The sequence below is a fragment of the Sus scrofa genome, chromosome 6 (genome assembly GCF_054392235.1).
Source record: "Sus scrofa isolate SSC_HxYL_T2T_F1_AM1 chromosome 6, Sscrofa_HxYL_maternal_Yorkshire_Landrace_v2.0, whole genome shotgun sequence".
Classification (NCBI taxonomy): domain Eukaryota; kingdom Metazoa; phylum Chordata; class Mammalia; order Artiodactyla; family Suidae; genus Sus; species Sus scrofa.
In genome coordinates, this window is record NC_139388.1 from 29,387,896 (window position 1) to 29,407,922 (window position 20,027).

Here is a 20,027-nt window from a genome sequence, read left to right on the forward strand (position 1 = left end):
ACAGTAATTTCTTAATATTATCAAATATCCACCTAGTTTCCTCATTTCCCCACTGTCCTATAAATTATCTATATAAGGTCTATTGCAATTGGTTGATGTTTATCTTAAATATTATTTGATGTATAGGTTCCTCCTTTTTTTTCTTCTTGCATTTCTATTGTTTTTGAAGAAACTAGTCATTTGTCCTAAGTATTTTTTTACAATCTGGATTTTGCTCATTATATTCTTTTTTTTTTTTTTTTCCTGTCTTTCCAGGGCCACACCGTGGCATATGGAAGTTCCCAAGCTAGGGGTCTAATCAGAGCTGTAGCCACTAGCCACCGCCACAGCAAGGTCAGATCCGAGCCGCATTTTCCACCTACACCACAGCTCACGGCACCACCAGATCCTTTACCCACTGAGTGAGGCCAGCAGTCAAACCTGCAACCTCATGATTCTTAGTCGGATTTTTTTCCACTGTGCCATGACAGGAACTCTTAATTTAAGAATTATTTTTATTAGTTGTAATACTTCTATAAAAAGATAATTCCTGGGGTTCCTGTTGTGGATCAGTGGAAAAGAAGCTGACTAGAATCCATGGGGATGTGGGTTTGATCTCTGGCCTCGCTCAGTGGATTAAGGATCCAGCATTGCTGTGAGCAGTGGTGTAGGTTACAGAAATGGCTCGGATCCCCTATTGCTGTGGCTGTGGTGTAGGCCTGTGGCTGCAGCTCAGATTCTACCCCTAGCCTGGGAACGTCCATATGATGCAGGTTCGGCCCTAAAAAGCAAATAAATAAATAAATAAATAAATTTCCTCACAGTAATTCTTTGGTTATCCTGAGGCACAGTTTGCATTTGGAAAGACAGGATAAAGGCTTGGTATTTTTCATGTTATTTACCAGTTTTTGGAAAAATGAGTTGTTTTCTTAGCATCCTCCAAAGGTGACCAATGAGGGTTGTTTCATTTTCTTTTTTTTTTAAATTACTCCAGTGAATTTATCACATCTGTAGTTGTATAATGATCATCACAGTCCAATTTCACAGGATTTCCATCCCACAACCCAAGCACATCCCCCCACCCCCAAACGGTCTCCTCCAGAGACCATAAGTTTTTCAATGTCTGTGAGTCAGCATCTGTTCTGCAAAGAAGTTCAGTCTGTCCTTTTTTCGGATTCCACATGTCAGTGAAAGCATTGGATGTTGGTGTCTCATTGTATGGCTGACTTCACGTAGCATGATAATTTCTAGGTCCATCCATGTTGCTAAAAATGCTGGTATTTCGTTCTTTTTAATGGCTGAGTAATATTCCATTGTGTAAATGTACCACATCTTCTTGATCCACTCCTCTGTCGATGGACAGTTAGGTTGTTTCCATGTCTTGGCTATTGCAAGGAGTGCTGCAATGAACATCGGAGTACATGTGTCTTTGCGAGTCATGTTTTTCTCCGGATAGATGCGCAAGAGTGGGATTGCTGGATCAAATGGTAGTTCTGTTTTTAGTTTTCTGAGGAATCTCTGTACTGTTTTCCACAGTGGTTGCACCAATTTACAATTCCACCAACAGTGTGCTAGGGTTCCTTTTTCTCCACACTGTCTCCAGCACTTATTGTTTGTACACTTTTGGATGATGGCCATTCTGGCTGGTGTAAGGTGGTACCTCATCATGGTTTTGATGTGCATTTCTCTCATAATGAGTGATGTTGAACATCTTTTCATGTGTTTCTCGGCCATCTGTATGTCTTCTTTGGAGAACTGTCTGTTTAGATCTTCTGCCCATTTTTTGATGGGGTTATTTGTTTTTTTGGTATGGAGCTGCAGAAGTTGTTTATAAATTTAGGAGATTAATCCCTTGTCAGTCGATTCACTTGCAAAGATTTTCTCCCATTCTGTGGGTTGTCTTTTTGTGTTATTTAGGGTCTCCTTTGCTGCGCAGAAACTTTGAAGTTTGGTTATGTCTCATTTGTTTATTTTTGTTTTTGTTGTCAATACTCTGAGAGGTGGATATGAGATGTTGCTGTCATTTATGTCAGAGAGTGTTTGAACTATGTTTTCCTCTAGGAGTTTTATAGTGTCTGGTCTTATATCTAGGTCTTTAATCCATGTTGAGTTTATTTTTGTGTATGGTGTTAGGGAGTGATCTAATCTCATTCTTTTCCATGTGGCTGTCCAGTTTTCCCAGCACCACTTATTGAACAAGCTCTCCTTTCTCCATTGTATATTCTTGCTTCCTTTGTCATAGATGAGTTGGCTGTAGGTGCGTGGGTTTAATTCTGGGCTTTCTGTCCTGTTCCACTGATCTATATTTCTGTCTTTGTGCCAGTACTATGCAGTTTTGATGATTGTTGCTTTGTAGTATAGTCTGAAGTCCGGGAGCCTGATTCCTGCAGCTCCATTTTTCTTTTTCAGGATGTCTCTGGCTATTCTGGGTCTTTTGTGCTTCCAAACAAACTTTAAAATATTTTGTTCGAGTTCTGCGAAAAATGTCCTTGGTAGTTTGATAGGGATTGCATTGAATCTGTAGATTGCCTTAGGTAGTATAGTCATTTTGACAATATTGACTCTTCCAATCCAAGAGCATGGTATATCTTTCCATCTATTTGTGTCATCTTTGATTTCTTTCATCAGTTGCTTATAGTTTTCAGAGTACAGGTCTTTTGTCTCTTTAGGTAGGTTTACTCCTAGGTATTTTATTCTTTTGGATGAGATGGTAAATGGGGTTGCTTCCCTAATTTCTCTTTCTGCTCTTTCATTGTTAGTGTATAGTAATGCCATCGATTTCTGTGTATTGATTTTGTATCCTGCAACTTTGCCAAATTCGTGGATGAGCTCTAACAGTTTTCTTGTAGAGTCTAGGATTCTCTAGGTATAGCATCATGTCATCTGCAAATAGTGATAGTTTTACTTCTTCCTTTCCAATTTCGATTCCTTTTATTTCTTTTACTTCTCTGATTGCTGTGTGCTATGTTGAAGAGTAGTGGTAAGAGAGGACATCCTTGTCTTGTTCCTGATCTCAGCAGGAATTCTTTCAGCTTTTCACTTGAGAATGATGTTCACTGTGGGTTTGTCATATATGGTCTTTATCATGTTGAGGTAGGTTCCCGTTATGCCCACTTTCTGAAGGGATTTATCAGAAATGGGTATTGGATTTTGTCAAAGGATTTTTCTGCATCTATTGAGAGGATCATATGGTTTTTATTCTTCAGTTTGTTAATGTGGTGTATCACACTGATGGATTTGCGGATATTGAAGAACCCTTGCATCCCTGGGATAAATCCCACTTGATCATGATGTATAATCCTTTTAATGTATTGTTGGATGCAGTTTGCTAGTATTTTGTTGAGGAGTCATGGTCATTTTCTTAATAACTTTATAAACACATGGATTTAAATGTTTTTTGTATATTTAATCCATTGGAGTTATTATAATTGATCCTGAACCTGTCCCAAATTTGGCTAGTGGCAGATCTGTCAGGTTGATCCAGAGGCTTTTTTGTATTAAGTTTTATTTGAAACTCTTTCATCATAATTATAAATAAACTTTATTGAAGTTTATGAATGCCAGGAGTTCCCATCGTGGCACAGCAGAAATGAATCCGACTAGGAACCATGAGGTTGCAGGTTTGATCCCTGGCCTCACTCAGTGGGTTAAGGATCCAGCATTGCCGTGAGCTGTGGTATAGGTCACAGACGTGCCTCAGATCCTGTGTTGCTGTGGCTGTGGTGTAGCCAGCCGCTGTAGCTCTGATTCGACCTCTGGCCTGGGAACCTCCATATGCTGAGGGTGCAGCCCTAAAAAGACAAAAAGACAAAAAAAAAAAAAAGATTATGAATGCAGTTCCCAAGTGAACTATAAATGGTTTTCTATAAAGGGATAACTTGATATTTTCATGAATAAAGCATATTTTTGCCCATTGGGGTTATTGTAGCCCATACAGTAAAATTGAAAGATCCTTCTGTGTTCTTGACATCTGTGATGGGCAGTGTTTGATTTGTTCTCTAATATGTTTGTCTTCACTTTCTTTTTTTCTTTCTTCTTCTTTTTTTTTTTTTTTTTTTTGCTTTTTAGGACCTTACCTGAGGCATATGGATGTTCCCAGGCTAGGGGTCAAATTGGAGCTGTAGCCGCCAGCCTATGACACAGCCACAGCAACGCAGGATTCAAGCCGTGTCTGCAACCTACACCACAGCTCACGGCAATGCTGGATCCTTAACCCACGGAGTGAGACCAGGGATCGAACCTATACCTCTTGGATACTAGTCCGGCTTGTTACCTCTGAGCCACAATGGGAACTTCCTGTCTTCACTTTTGGTTTTTGGTTTTTTTTAGGGCCGCACCCTCAGCATATGGAAGATCCCAGGCTAGAGGTCCAAATAGAGCTGTTGCTGCTGGCCTACACCACAGCCACAGCAATGAAGAATCCGAGCCTCATCTGTGACCTACACCACAGATCACAGCAACTCCAGAACCTTAAACCACTGAGCGAGTCCAGGAATTGAACACAAAACCTCATGGTTCCTAGTTGGATTCATTTCCGCTGCTCCACGACAGGAACTCCTCACTTTCTTTATAACCATTGAAACCAAGTGCATAATTTCTTAAGACCTGTGCTTTCTATGGATCCTAAAAGATGCCTGTCCTTGTGGCAGTTTATCATTTGATTGATAATTTTGATTCCCTTTTAAAATGCTAAAATGTCTGCTCTTCAAAATAGACTGCAGTGAAAGGCATGAGAAATGCAGCAGGGCACTGATAGAAATCATAACAAACTTTAGCTTTTGTCCCATGGTAACAAGATTCTCAGTGTATTAGATCATTGCATACTACAGCACTCCCAACATGCTTCCCTCAAAGTCAGGAATTTTTTTTTTTTTGGCTTTTTTTGAGATATAATTCACATCTTATAAAATTTAAAGTACACAGGAGTTCCCGTCATGGCTCAGCGGAAATGAATCTGATCAGGATCTATGAGGACACAGGTTCAATCCCTGGCCTTGCTCAGTGGGTTAAGGATCCAGCGTTGCCATGAGCTGTGGTGTAGGTTGCAGATGCAGCTTGGATCTGGCATTGCTGTGGCTGTGGTGTAAGCCAGCGGCTACAGCTCCAATTCGACCCCTAGCCTGGGAACCTCCATATGCCTCAGGTGCAACCCTAAGAAGGCAAAAAACAATTTTAACGTTTACAATTTAGTGTCAGTACATTGCACAACCATCACCACTGTCTAGTTCCAGAACGTTTTCATCAACCCAACAGAAACTCCATACCCATTAGGTAGTCAGTCCTTTCTAGCTCCCCCAGCCCCTGGCAACCACTGATTTGCTTTCTGTGTCTAAGGATTTGCTTGTTCATATCATACCAATGGAATCATACAATATGTGGCCTTTTCTTTCTTTCTTTCCTTTTTTTGCTTTTTAGGGTCACACCTGAGGCATGCAGAGGTTTCCAGGCTAGGGGTCCAATTCGAGCTATAGTTGCCTGTCACAGCCACAGCCACATCAGATCCAAGCTGTGTCTGTGACCTATACCACAGCTCATGGCAATGCCAGATCCTAACCCACTGAGCAAGGTCAGGGATTGAACCGGCAACGTCATGATACCTAGTCAGATTTGTTTTCACTTCGTCATGACGGGAACTCCAATATATGGCCTTTTTTGTCTGCCTTTTTTCTCTTAGCATGGTATCATGAAGGTTCATCCGTATTTTAGCACAAAGAGTACTTCATTCCTTTAAAAAATTCTTCTTTATTAATAGACTTTTTCTTTCTCTCTCTCTCTCTCTCTCTCTTTTTTTTTTTTTTTTGTCTTTTTGCCTTTTCTTGAGCCTCTCCCGTGGTATATGGAGGTTCCCAGGCTAGGGGTCCAATTGGAGCTGTAGCCACCCGCCTACGCCAGAGCCACAGCAACGTGGGATCCAAGCCGCATCTGCAACCTACACCACAGCTTACGACAACGCCAGATCCTTAACCTACTGAGCAAGGCCAGGGATGGAACCCGCAACCTCATGGTTCCTAGTCGGATTCGTTAACCACTGCGCCATGACGGGAACTCCTATTGATAGACTTTAATTTTTTTCTCCCTTATCTGAGTTATAGTTCTCTGCCTTTTCATTTTTATAGGTTTTTGGTGTGGTGTCCTTTTTGCAGACAGTAGAGTTGTAGCCTCTCTTCTTTTTTTTTTTTTCTATTACTCAAATGAATTTATCACATCTGTAGTTGTATAATGATCATAACAATCCAATTTCACAGGATTTCCATCTACCCTCTCTTATTTCTGATGTCTGCCCCCCTTGTGGCTGAAGTTGGTACGGGGGCTTGCTGTAGGCTTCCTGATGGGAAGGACTGGTGACTGCCCACTGGTAGGTGGTGCTGATTCGTATCCCTCTGGTGGATGGGCCTTTGTCTCTGAGCGAGATTACAGGCAGCTGGGGTGGGGGGTGCTCCGGGGTCTTTAGGCAGCCTCTTTACTAATGGGTGGGGCTGTGATCCCACCTAGATTATTGTTTGGCTTGGGGTTTCTCAGTGCTGATGGGTGGGGCCAGATTTCCCCAAAATGGCCACCACCAGAGAAACACACTGATGAATATTCTCTAGCGCTTTGCCTTCCCCTGTAATGAGCCACAGGCACGCCCTGTTTTCCCAGGAGATCTTCCAAGAACTGCAGTCAGGTCCGAGCCAAATTCCTATGGAGCCTCCGCTTTGCCCTGGGACCCAGTGCACATGAAAGTCTGTGTGCGCCTTTCAAGAATGGGGTCTCTGTTTCCCCCAGTCCCGTGGAACTCCTGCGCACAAGCCCCACTGGCCTTCATTGCCAGATGCTTCAGGGGCTCTTTCTCCCAATGCCAGATCCCTAGGCGTGGGGAGTTGACGTGGGGCTCAGAACTCTCACTCCTGTAGGTGAGTCTCTGTTATACAGTTGCTTTCCAGTCTGTGAGCTTCCCACCTGGGAGGTATGGGGTTGCTTATATCTTGTAATCGTCCCTCCTACCCCTTGATATGACCTCATCTTTGTTTTCTGGAATAGGATATCTTTTTGAAAGTTTCCAGTCCATTTGCTTGAGGGTTGTTCAGCATCTGGTTGTAATTTTGTTGTTTTTATGAGAGAAATTGAGCTCCAGTCCTTCTGTTCTGCCATCTTAATCCTATTTAATAGACTTTAATTTTTAAAGCAGTTTTAGGTCTATAAAAAAATTGATCAGAAAGTGCAAAGAAAAAAAAAAAAGGTGCAAAGAGTTCCAGTATACTTTTCCCCTCATCACACCCACATCCCCTTACAGTTTCCCCTGTTGGTTTTTTTGTTTGTTTTTGCCTTTTAAGGGCCACACCTGTGGCATATGGAGGTTTCCAGGTTAGGGGTCATATTGGAGCTACAGCTGCTGGCCTACACCATGGCTCAGGGCAATGCTGGATTCTTAACCCACTGAGTAGGGCCAAGGATAGAACCTACGTCCTTGTGGGTGCTAGTCAGATTCATTTCTTCTGAGCCACGACAGGAACTCCAGTTTCCCCTATTGTTAATATCTTGCATTTGTGTGGTATATTTGTTATGATTGATTAGCCAATAATAATACATTATTATTAACTAAAGTCTATAGCTTATATTAGGGATCACAAATATGGATTTTGACAAATATATGTCCATCATTATAGTATCAACAGAGTAGTTTCACTGCCTTAAAAAATCTCCTATGCGCCACCTCTTCATCTCTCCCTCTCCCCTGAATCCCGGGCAACTACTGACCTTTCTCCTGTTGACTTTTTCAGAATGTCATATAGTTATAATCATATAGTATGTAACCCCTGGCACCCACTGGTTCTTTAAATGTTTTTTTTTTTTTTTCTTTTTAGGACCACATCAGTGGCATATGGAGGTTCCCAGGCTGGGAGTGAAATCAGAGCTGTAGCTGCCAGCCTACACCACAGTCACAGCCACAGCAACTCGAGACCCAAGCTGCATCTGCCACCTACACCACAGCTCACGACAACACTGGATTCTTAACCCCCTGACCGAGGTCAGAGATGAAACCCTCATTCCTCATGGAAACTAGTCAGGTTCATTAACCACTGAACCACTATTGTAACTCCTGATTCTTTAAATTTTAAAAAATCTTTCAATTGAGGTATAATTGACATATAACATTAAATTAGTTTCAAGTGTACAACATAATGGTTTGATGTTTGTATACATTGCAAAATGATCACCACAATAGGTGGGTAACATTTGTCATCTTACATAGTTACAAAAATATTTTTTTTTGCAATGACAACTTTAAGATCTAATATCTTAGCAGCTTTCAAATATACAATACAGTATTATTAAGTAGTCATCATCCTGTACATCACTGATCTTTTTAATGTTGCCTTTTTCAGAATGTTATATAGTTGAAATTATACATGTGTAACCTTTTCAGACTGACTTCTTTCACTTAGTAAAGTGTATTTAGGACTCCTTGTCTTTCTATGGCTTGATCGATGACTCATTTTATTGCTCAATAATATTCCATTATGTGAATATACTATAGTTTTATTTTTATTCATTTACTTTTGAAAGATATCTTCAATAAGTAAATGTTCCTAAGTTGTGGCAATTATGAATGTGGCTGCCATAAAAATTCACGTGCAGGTTTCTGTGTGGGCATAAACTTTCAGCTCATTCAAGTAAATACCAAGGAGCATAATTGATAGATCATATGGTGAAAGCCATGTTTAGTTTTGTAAGAAACTGCCAAACTATCTTCCAAAGTGGCTATTTATATAATTGCATTCCACTAGCAATGAATGAGAGTTCCTGTTGCCCCATGCTATAGTCTGATTGTGTCCACCCCTAACCCCTGCTAACAAATTCATATGTTGAAATCCTAAGGCGTAATGTGATGGTATTAAGAGGTGGGGGCCTCTGGGAGGTGATTAGGTCATGAAGGCCCTCCTAAAAAGGTTAATGACCTTATAAAAGAGAACAGAGAGGAAGTGTCCTTGCCCCTTTCCAGATGTGAGGATACATCAAGAATTAGGCAGTCTGTAGCCTGGAAGAAGGCTTTCATCAGAACCTGACCGTGCTGGCACACTGATCTTGAACTTTCAGTCTCCAGAACTTTGAGAAGTAAATGTTAGTTATTTATAAGCCACCCAGTCTGTAATATTTTGTTAGAGCAGCGCAAACTGACAAAGATATCCCACATCTTCATCAATATTTGGAGTTGTCAGTGTTTTGGATTTTGGCTATTCCAAAAAGTGTATAGTGGTATCTTGTTATTGTTGTGATTTGCAGTTTCCTAATGGCTTATTGCGTTGTGCATCTTTTCATATGTTTATTTGCCATCTGTATGTCTTCTTTGGTGAGGGGTCAATTCAAGTCTTTTGACAAATTTTTTAATTGGATTGTTTGTTTTCTTATTGTTGAATTTTAAGAGTTCTTTGAATAGTTTGAATACCACTCCTTTATCAGCTTTCTGTTTTGCATGTATTTTCTTCCACTCTGTGTCTTATCTCTTCAGGCTCTTAAAAGTTCTCCAATGTCTTTTGCAGAGCAGTTTTAAATTTTAATGAAATCCCACTTCTCAAGTTTTTCTTTCATGGATCATGCCTTTAGCGTTGTATTCAAGATTTATTGCTAAACCCAGGGTCATCTGGATTTTCATCTGTGTTATCTTTTAGAAGGTTTATAGTTTTCTGTTTTATATTTAGGTCCATTTTAATTAATTTTTATGAGAGTTATAATTCTCATTTGGTCAGTGTCCAAATTTCTTTGAGCATGTAGATATCCAGTTGTTCTAGCTCCATTTGTTGAAAGGCTGTTCTTTTTCCACTGAATTGACTTTGCTTCTTTGTCAAAGATCAGTGGGCTATACTTGTGTAGGTCTACTTCTGGGCTCTCTAGTCTATCCATTGATTTTTCTTTTTTTCTTTTTTTCAGGACTGTACCTGCGTCATATGAAAGTTCCCGGGATATGGATTGAATTGGAGCTGCAGCTGCTAGCCTATTCCACAGCCAGAGCAATGCCAGATCTGAGCTGTGTCTGTAACCTGCTCTGCAGCTTTTGGCAGTGCTGAATCAACCCACTGAAGGAGGCCAGGGATCAAACACACATCCTCATGAATACCAGTCGGGTTCTTAACCTACTGAGACAGAATGAGAACTCATTGATCTTTTTTTTTCTTCTAACACCACACTGTCTTGATTATTAGAGCAATGCAGTTAAGATTTGAAGTCAGGTAGTATTAGTATTCTGTTTTTCTTCTTCATTGTTGTGTTGGCTTTCCACATAAACTTTAGATAATCATTTTGTTGATATCTACAAGATAACTTATTGGAACATCATTCCTTTTCTATGAGCTAAGTAATATTATATTGTATGGATATAAACCACATTTTGTTTATCCATTCATCTATTGGTGGGCATTTGGGTTGTTTCTACCTTTTGGGTCCTTTGAATAAAACTGCTGTGAACATGGTTGTACACATATCTGTTAGAGTCCTTGGTTTCAGTTCTTTTGGGTATATACTTAGAAATAGAATTGTTCTATTGTTTGTTTGGTTTTGGGGTATGGGGGTCAGGCTTTTTTGGCCACACCCATGGTATGCACGGCAGCAACCCATAGCAATGACAACACTTGGGGCACTAGGGAACCCCTTGGGTTTTGAGGTTTTTGACTAAGTGACCTTTTATTTTTATTTTTTTTGTGAGTTCCATTTTCTCTATTTTTGAGTCTTCCTTCATTTTCCAATGATCTTTCTGAAATTTTCTAATTCTAATTTACATTTTTCAGTAATTCTCAAACTTTTTTTTTCTTTTTTTTGTGTCTTTTTTGCCTTTTGTAGGGCCGCTCCTGTGGCATATGGAGGTTCCCAGGCTAGGGGTCTAATTGGAGTTGTAGCCGCCATCCTACACCACAGCCACAGCAACTCGGGATCCAAGCCAAGTCTTTGACCTACACCACAGCTCACGGCAATACTGGATCCTTAACCTGCTGAGCAAGGGCAGGGATCGAACCCGCAACCTCATGGTTCCTAGTCAGATTTGCTAACCACTGAGCCACAACGGGCCCCAATTCTCAGATTTTTGATATCAGGATTTCTTCACACTCTTAAAAAATTGTTTAGGGCTTCAAGGAGCTTTTGCTAATGCTAGTGAATTATATCTACTTATATTTATCATGTTTAAAACTGAAAGAGACAATTTTTTTTTTTTTGTCTTTTTTAGGGCTGCACCCGAGGCATATGGAAGTTCCCTGGCTAGGGGTCGAATCAGAGCTGTAGCCACCGGCCTATGCCAGAGCCACAACAACGCGGGATCTGAGCCGCGTCTGCAATCTACACCACAGCTCACGGCAATGCCGGATCGTTAACCCACTGAGCAAGGGCAGGGACCGAACCCGCAACCTCATGGTTCCTAGTCGGATTCGTTAACCACTGCGCCACGACGGGAACTCCACAATGCCAGATTCTTAACCCTCTGCACCACAAAGAAACTTCCAAAAATATTTAATTATTAATTCGTTAAGAGATAACCATAATATACCCATTACATGTTAACATAGGTAATATTTTTTATGTCTTAATTGAAAACATCCAGATTCTCATATCTGCTTCTTTGTTAAATCTGTTATGATATGTTGCTTTGGTTGAAACGTGTGTGTGCATGTGTGTGTATGGTCATGCCTCATATAGATATGCAGTTGGAAAAGGGAGGCATTTAAATAGCCTTTTCAGTGAGTATTCTTCTTTGAAATGATGTGAAAACTGAGCAAGTGGTAGTTTCCCAAGGTTTAGCTGTATGTGGAATCTGAAACTGTATCAATGAATTTGTGTACTCTGTTGTATTAAAACCCATTGGTACATCCTGCGTTTAAATGAATCTTTCTTTCTTTTTTTTTTTTTTTTTGTCTTTTTGCCTTTTCTAGGGCTGCTCCTGCGGCATATGGAGGTTCCCAGGCCAGGGATCTAATCAGAGCTGTAGCCACTGGCCTATGCCAGAGCCACAGCAACGCAGGATCCGAGCCTCGTCTGTGATCCACACCACAGCTCACAACAATGCTGGATCCTTAACCCACTGAGCAAGGCCAGGGATCGAACCCGCAACCTCATGGTTCCTAGTCGGATCCGTTAATCACTGAGCCACGACGGGAACTCCTTAAATGAATCTTTTATCCATGCATGATTTTGTAACATCATGCATTCATCATTTGAAAAGTATTAACTCACTGAGTTATGTCGATCTTCCAAATATCGAACATTTTCATAATGTAACATTTAAAAAATCACGTTTGTTAATATCACAAATCTCAATAGAAAGATCTTTATTTTTTCAATTTTTTAGGTTTTTATTTTTTCTATTATAGTTGATTTGCATTATTCTGTCAATTCTGCTGCACAGCAAAATGACCCAGTCATATATATATATGTGTGTGTGTGTATATATATATATACATATATATATATATATACACACATTCTTCTTCTCACATTATCCTCCATCATGTTCCATTACAAGTGACTAAATATAGTTCCCTGTGCTATGCAGCAGGATCTCATTGCTTATCCACTCCTAATGTAATAGTTGGCATCTACTATCCCCAGACTCCCATTTCATTCCATTCCCTCTCCCTCAGCAACCACAAGCATGTTCTCCAAGTCCAAGAGTTTATTTCTTTTCTTTATAGAAAGGTTCATTTCTGCCATATATTAGATTCCAGATATAAGTGATATCACATGGTATTTGTCTTTCTCTTTCTGACTTACTGTACTTAGTATGAGAGTCGCTAGTTCCATCCATGTTGCTGCAAATGGCATTATTTTATTCTTTTTTTATAGCTGAGTAGTACTCCACGGTGTATGTTTACCACATCTTCTTAATCCTTTGATCTGTTGATGGACATTTAGGTTGTTTCCACGTCTTGGCTATTTTGAATAGTGCTGCTATGAACGTAGGGATGCATGTATCTTTTTCAATGAAAGTTTTGTCAGGATACATGCCCAGGAGTGGGATTGCTGGGTCATAGGGTAGTTCTATATTTAGTTTTCTGAGGTAACTCCATATTGTTTTCCACAGTGGTTGTACCAATTTACATTCCCACCAACAGTGTAGAAGGATTCCCTTTTCTCCACACCCTCTCCAGCATTTGTTATTTGCTGACTAGTTAATGATGGCCATTCTGACTGGTGTAAGATGGTAACTCAATGAAGTTTTGATTTGCATTTCTCTCATAATTAATGATGTTGAGTATTTCTTCTGCGCATGTTGGCCATCCATGTATCTTCTTTGAAGAAATGTCTATTCAGGTCTTGCCCGTTTTTCCAACTGGGTTGTTGGTTTTTTGGTTGTTGAGTTGTATAAGTTACTGGTATATTTTAGAGATTAAGCCCTTGTCAGTTGCATAATTTGAAACTATTTTCTCCCATTCCAGAGGTTGTCTTTCTGGTTTTTTTATGGTTTCCTTTGCTGTGCAAAAGCTTGTCAGTTTTATTAGGTCCCATTGGTTTATTTTTGGTTTTATTTCTGTTGTCTTGGGAGACTGACCTAAGAGAACATTTGTATGGTTGATGCCAAGAATGTTTTGTTTATGTTCTCTTCTAGGAGTTTGACAGTGTCTTGCCTTATGTTTAAGTCTTTAAACCATTTTGAGTTTATTTTTGTGCATGGTGTGATGGTGTGTTCCAGTTTCATTGATTTACATGCAGCTGTCCAGTTTTCCCAGCACCACTTCCTAAAAAAAGCTGTCCTTTTTCCATTTTATATCCTTGCCTCCTTTGTTGAAGGTTAATTGAGCATAGGTGTCTGGATTTATTCTGGGTTCTCTATTCTGTTGCATTGGTCTATATGTCTGTTTTGTACCAGTACCACACTATCTTGATTACTGTAGCTTTGTGATATTGTCTGAAATCTGGGAGAGTTATGCCTCTTAATTGATTTTTGTTCCTCAGGATTGCTTTGGCAATTATGGGGCTTTTGTTGTTCCATATAAATATTGGGATTGTTTGTTCTAGTTCTGTGAAAAATATCATGGGTAATTGGATAGGGATTGCCTTGAATCTGTAGATTGCTTTGGGTAGTATGGCCATTTTAACAATATTAATTCTTCCAGTCCAGGAGCATGGAATATCTTTCCATTTCTTTGAATCTTCTTTAATTTCCTTGATTAATGTATTATAGTTCTCAGCATATAAGTCTTTCACCTCCTTGATCAGGTTTATTCCTAGGTATTTAATTTTTGGGGTTGTGATTTTTAAAGGCATTGTACTTTTATATACTTTTCTAATATTTCATTAGTATAGAGGAATGCAACCAATTTCTGAATGTTTATCTTGTATCCTGCTACCTGGCTGAATTCATTGATCCGTGTGAGTAGTTTTAGTGTGGAGTCCTTAGGGTTTTCTCTGTATAGTGTCATGTCATCTGCATTCAATGACATTTTTACCTCTTCTCTTCCAATTCTGGATACCTTTTATTTCTTTTGTTTGTCTGATTTCTGTGGCTGGGACTTCCAGTACTATGTTGAATAAAAGTGGTGAGTGTGGGCATCCTTGTCTTGTTCCAGACTTTAGTGGGAAGGCTTTCAGTTTTTCTCCATTGAGTATTATGTATAGGCTGTGGGTTTGTCATAAATGGGTTTTGTGTTAAGATATGTTCCCTGTATACCCACTTTAGTAAGAGTTTTTATCATGAATGGATGTTGGACTTTGTCAAATGTTTTTTCTGCATCTATTGATATGATCATGTGGTTTTTTACTTTTCTTTTGTTAATGTGGTGCAGGACGTTGATTGATTTGCGTACGTTGAACCATCTTTGTGAACCTGGGATGAATCCCACTTGGTCATGGTGTATGATTTTTTTTTTTTTTTGTCTTTTTGTCTTTTTAGGGCCACATCTCTGGTATATGAAGGTTCCCGGGCTAGGGGTCTAATTGGAGCTGTTGCTGCCAGCCTACACCAGAACCACAGCAACTCCAGATCTGAGCTGCATCTGTGACCTACACCACAGCTCACAGCAACGCTGGATCTTTAACCCACTGAGCGAGCGAGGCCAGGGATTGAACCTGCAACCTCATGGTTCCTAGTTGGATTCGTTTCCACTGTGCCACGACAGGAACTCCTTATCTTTTTATATGTTGTTGGATTTGGTTGGTTAAAATTTTGTTGAGAATTTTTGTGTCTATATTCATCAAAACTATTGGACAATAATTTTCTTTTTTGGGTAGTATCTTTGTCTAGTTTTGGTATTAGAATGTCTTTGGGAGTGTTCCTTCTTCTTTGACCTTTTGGAAAAATTTAAGAAGGATGGGTATAAGTTCTTCCTTGTATGTTTGGTAGAATTCACCTGTGAAGCCATATGGTCCTGGACTTTTATTTGTAGGGAGTATTTTTATGACTTATTCAATTTCATTTCTAGTGATCAGTCTGTTCAATTGATCTATTTCTTCTTGATTCACTTTTGCTGGGCTGTATGTCACTAGAAAGTTGTCCATTTCTTCTAGGTTGTCAAATTTGTTGGCATATAATTACTCATAGTATTCTCTTATGGTTTTTTGTTATTTCTGCTGTATCTGTTAAGATTTTGCCTTTTTCACTTCTTATTTTGTTTATTTGAGTTCTTTCTCTCCTCTTCTTGGTGAGTTTGGCCAGAGGTTTGTGAATTTTGTTTACCCTTTCAAAGAACCAGCTCTTGGTTTTATCGGGTTTTTTTTTATTATTATTGTTTTTTGAATCTCCTCACTAGAAAGATCTTTAGATGTTGGGAAGCTGTCAAGTTCATGGTCGCAGATACAAGTTTTCCAAAATTATAATTTATGCTTGGAAGATCATATAACTGACAACAGTTACTATTGTTTTTTTTTCCCTAAAGTGACAGTCTTTCTTTGCTTATTTTCAAGAATATGTCTGCCAACTGTTCAAGTCTGAATAACCATAATATGTCATATTTTTCAAGTAAAAAAGGTATTTCAAAAAAATGGCTAATTAAGCTGGCATCTCAAATGTCACACAAGTGTTTTCCCTCAAGGCATCCACCATACTTCAGTAGGCAGGAGGAGTATTTCAATGTGTATTTCCCATTTAGTCACATAATATAAAAAAGATGTATGCAAGGGTCAAGATTTATTTAACCATTTTTACTGATTTTTCAAGGGCATTCTTAAAAGAAAGTAGCTTTAAAAAACCGCAAAAATACAGTGGTGAAGAATACAGTGACTAAGAGTGAACTTTGATGCCAGTGCCTTGATTCATCCTAAGGCCACCATGGTTTTTGCTCTTACACCTTACATGCAAATGTCAACACTGTGAAAAGGGCTATTAATGTTTTGATATTATTATGAAAATAATTTTTTAAATAGTTTTGATTTTATGGACCTCTGTACATGTCTCAGGGACCTCTGAGAACTGCTACATTTTGTTATCACATCTCTTAGGTTGCTTTGAAATATTAAGTTACAGTTTTAATTTGTTTTGCAGATGTATGTTTCTGGAGTGCTTTCTTTCTTTAGGCCTGTTAGTCTGCTCTTTTTTTTTTTTTTTTTGTCTTTTTGGCTTTTCTTGGGCCACTCCTGTGGTATATGGAGGTTCCCAGGCTAGGGGTTGAATCGGAGCTGTAGCCACCTGCCTACGCCAGAGCCACAGCAACATGGGATCCAAGCTGCATCTGTGACCCACACCACAGCTCACAGCAACGCCAGATCCTTAACCCACTGAGCAAGGCCAGGGATCGAACCCACAATCTCATGGGTTCCTAGTCAGATTCGTTAACCACTGCGCCACGATGGGAACTCCCAGTCTGCTCTTTTTTTGTTTTAATAACATAAAATTTGACTATATAATCCTTTTCTGTCTCATTTTATTTTATTTTATTTTTTTATCTTTGTAGGGCCACACCCACAGCATATGGAAGTTCCCAGGCTAGGGGTCCAATCACAGCTATGGCTGCCAGCCTACACCACAGCCACAGCAAAGCAGGATCCAAGCCAAGTCTGAGACCTACACCCCAGCTCATGACAACCCACTGAGCAAAGCCAGGGATTGAACCTGCATCCTCATGGATCGTAGTCAGGTTTGTTAACCACTGAGCCACAATGGGAACTCCCTGTCTTTTTTTTTTTTTAAGTGCATACTTTTTTATGGGAAGAATAAGCCAGAATAGCTTTTCTGGTTTCAAAGTTTTGGAATTTCCTATTATGTTGTGTTTACAAGTATTAAAAAATAGGACTTTATGTTTCCTGAGATCTGCCATCTTCCCTCCCTGACTTGTATCTGGACTTTCTCTTTCTTTTGAATCTATTCTCTCTATCCCACTCAAAGTGGATTCTGTTCCCACAAGGATGAGTCTTTTCTTGAAAGGAATCTTCAGTTTCATACTTATTATAATGTATAGGTCCTAGACTGCTCCAGGATCTTTTTTTTTTTTTTTTTTTTTTTTTTTTTTTGCTTTTTAGGGCCTCAGCAGCAGCATATGGAAGTTCACAGGTTAGGGGTTGAATCAGAGCTACAGCTGCCAGCCACAGCCACAGCCATAGCCATAGCCACAGCAACTGTGGGACCTGAGCTGCATCTGCAACCCACACCACAGCTCATGGCAATGCTAGATTCCCAACCCACTGAGCAAGGCCAGGGATCAAAACTGTATCCTCGTGGATTCTAGTTGGATTCATTTCCACTGTGCCACGAAGGGAATTCCTTGCTCCAGCATCTTGAGATCTTATTTTACTGCCCCAAATGGGATATTGCAGAATGTCCTTCCAGATTTGGCCGCTGTTCTCAGTTTGGCCCACCACACTTACTAGTGAGTTCCTATTGGCAATTTTGAGGTTCTCCCCTTTTCAGTACTATGAGAAATCTAGTATGGGAGTTCCCTTCATAGCTCAGCAGTTAAAGAACCTGACTAGGATCCATGAGGATGTGGGTTTGATCCCTGGCCTTGTTCAGTGGGTTGAGGATCCGGTCTGACTGTGAGCTGTGGTGTAGGTTGCAGATGCGGCTCTAATCCCACGGTGCTGTGGCTATGGCTGACAGCTGAAGCTCCGATTTGACCCCTCACCTGGAAACTTCCATATGCCGCAAGTGCGGCCCTGAAAAGCAAAAAAGAAAAAAGAAAAGAAATCTAGTATATATATATATATGTGTGTGTGTGTGTATGTGTTTTATACACCATACACATATATACTTACATATATGTACATACACACATATATATTCTCTTTTTTTTTTTTGTCTTTTTTTTAGGGCCGCTCCCATGGCATATGGAGGTTCCCAGGCTAGGGGTCGAATCAGAGCTGTAGCCACCGGCCTATGCCAGAGCCACAGCAACACGGAATCTGAGCCGCGTCTGTGACCTACACCACAGCTCATAGCAATGCCGGATTCTTAACCCACTGAGCGAGGCCAGGGATTGAACCTGCAACCTCATGGTTCCTAGTCAGATTCATTAATCACTGTGCCAAGACAGGAACTCCACACAAATATATATTCTTTAAAACGGTCATACATACACAAATCATGCTTTTCCCTCACTTAATGTCTTAGAAATCTTTTCATATAAGCATCTACAAATCAATCTCATTCATTCCTTTTAATGACTACATAACAATAATAATTAACATGTATATAGCAAATGTGTCAGGACTATTATAAGTTTTCTGTTTGTATATATGTGTACACACACATATTCATTTAATCCCTAAAGCATCTTATGAGGTAAGTACTATTATTATCTCCATTTTACAAACGAGGAAACCAATGCACAGAGAAATTAACTGACTTGTACAAGGTCACGAGTCTAGTGCATTGTCCATTGTATCAGTGAGCTGCTACTTCAGCCATCTAGTTTTACTTTTCAACTTTACGGGGCCTTTGACAGTCTTCTTTTTCTTCTTTTTATTCCTCCCTCCTTCCTTCTCTCTCTGCCTCCTTTTTCCTTCCCTCTGTCCCTTCTCCCTTCTTCCTTTCCTTCCTTTTCACTATCCTAAAACCTTTCTGCAATTGATATCCTTGTGGTGTATACTATATATCCTGACAAAATGTTGTGAGGATTATCTATAGGGCTAAATTCTATTAATGAGATTGCTGGATTTGTTTGTTTTGAGAACTTTGGGAGAGACTTTTACTACATCCTTCAGGGTAATTAGAGAAACTCAAGTGTTCAGTAAAATCAAGGCATGGCATCACAATTAGACTATATTGCTGCTTTTGAAAGGAAGATCTGATCTTCTTTTTTTTTTTTTTGATCTGATCTTCTTATGTGCCTTGAATGTAGGACCTTTCACAGATGAGATATGGGAGGAAGGAAGGCCTGTTTTCACTGACTCTGCTGTTTATCCAAGCGGAGATTATAATGTATCTACTGATGATCTCTTTTCAGAACTGGTGGAGTCTCTTTCATTGCAGGGATCTTATGCTGGAAAAATCCATTCCATTGGTGATGCCTTCAGAAATTTTAAAAACCTCCGATCCTTAGATTTATCAAGAAATTTGATCACTAGCCTGAAGGTAAGTTCTATATTCTATGACTAGTCAGTTCAGCTCAATTTATTTTTTGGATGGGAAGAAATAAATAAAAGATATCAACCAGGAGAGTATAGCATCTTCCTTATAAATGTTTCCAAACTAAATTATTCACTGTAAAATTCCTTTGATTTTATGTTTCACATTTTTAATATAAAATATTGAAAATATTGAAAATTCCTTATATACTGAGAGAAAACTGTCCATCACTGCCTAGGGCAATAGTACAATTCTTAATGCCTGTTAAAAAAAAAAAATAGGAGGAGTTCCCACTGTGGTGCAATGGCATTGGCAGTGTCTTGGGAGCGCTGGGACGCAGGTTGGTTTGATCCCCTGTCTGGCACAGTGGGTTAAGGATCTGACGTTGCCTCAGCTGTGACATGGGTTGGAATTGCAGCTTGGATCTGATCCCTAGCCTGGGAACTCCATATGCTGAGGGGCAGCCAAAAAATTAAAAAAAAAAAAATTATGAGGAGCACTTGTAAGAACAGATTCTTAGTCCCTCTTTTTTTTTTTTTTTTTCTTTTTTCTTTTTGCTATTTCTTGGCATATGGAGGTTCCCAGGCTA

The 20,027-nt window shown here is 39.6% G+C and overlaps 3 protein-coding genes across 4 annotated transcripts in view; 1 reads left to right on the forward strand and 2 right to left on the reverse strand.

Annotated features, from left to right (window-relative positions):
* Nucleotides 1–20,027, reverse strand: part of TK2 (thymidine kinase 2) — a 1,024,677-nt gene that overhangs the window by 746,352 nt on the left and 258,298 nt on the right. The gene's annotated exons all lie outside the window — the stretch shown is intronic.
* KCTD19 (potassium channel tetramerization domain containing 19) overlaps nt 1–20,027 on the reverse strand; it is a 108,333-nt gene that overhangs the window by 40,154 nt on the left and 48,152 nt on the right. The gene's annotated exons all lie outside the window — the stretch shown is intronic.
* Nucleotides 1–20,027, forward strand: part of LRRC36 (leucine rich repeat containing 36) — a 71,569-nt gene that overhangs the window by 6,598 nt on the left and 44,944 nt on the right. For both annotated transcript variants that reach the window (XM_084960063.1, XM_084960064.1), the window contains exon 2: nt 19,317–19,444. In XM_084960063.1, the coding sequence (XP_084816189.1) occupies nt 19,317–19,444 (128 nt within the window). The remainder of the gene's footprint in view (nt 1–19,316; nt 19,445–20,027) is intronic.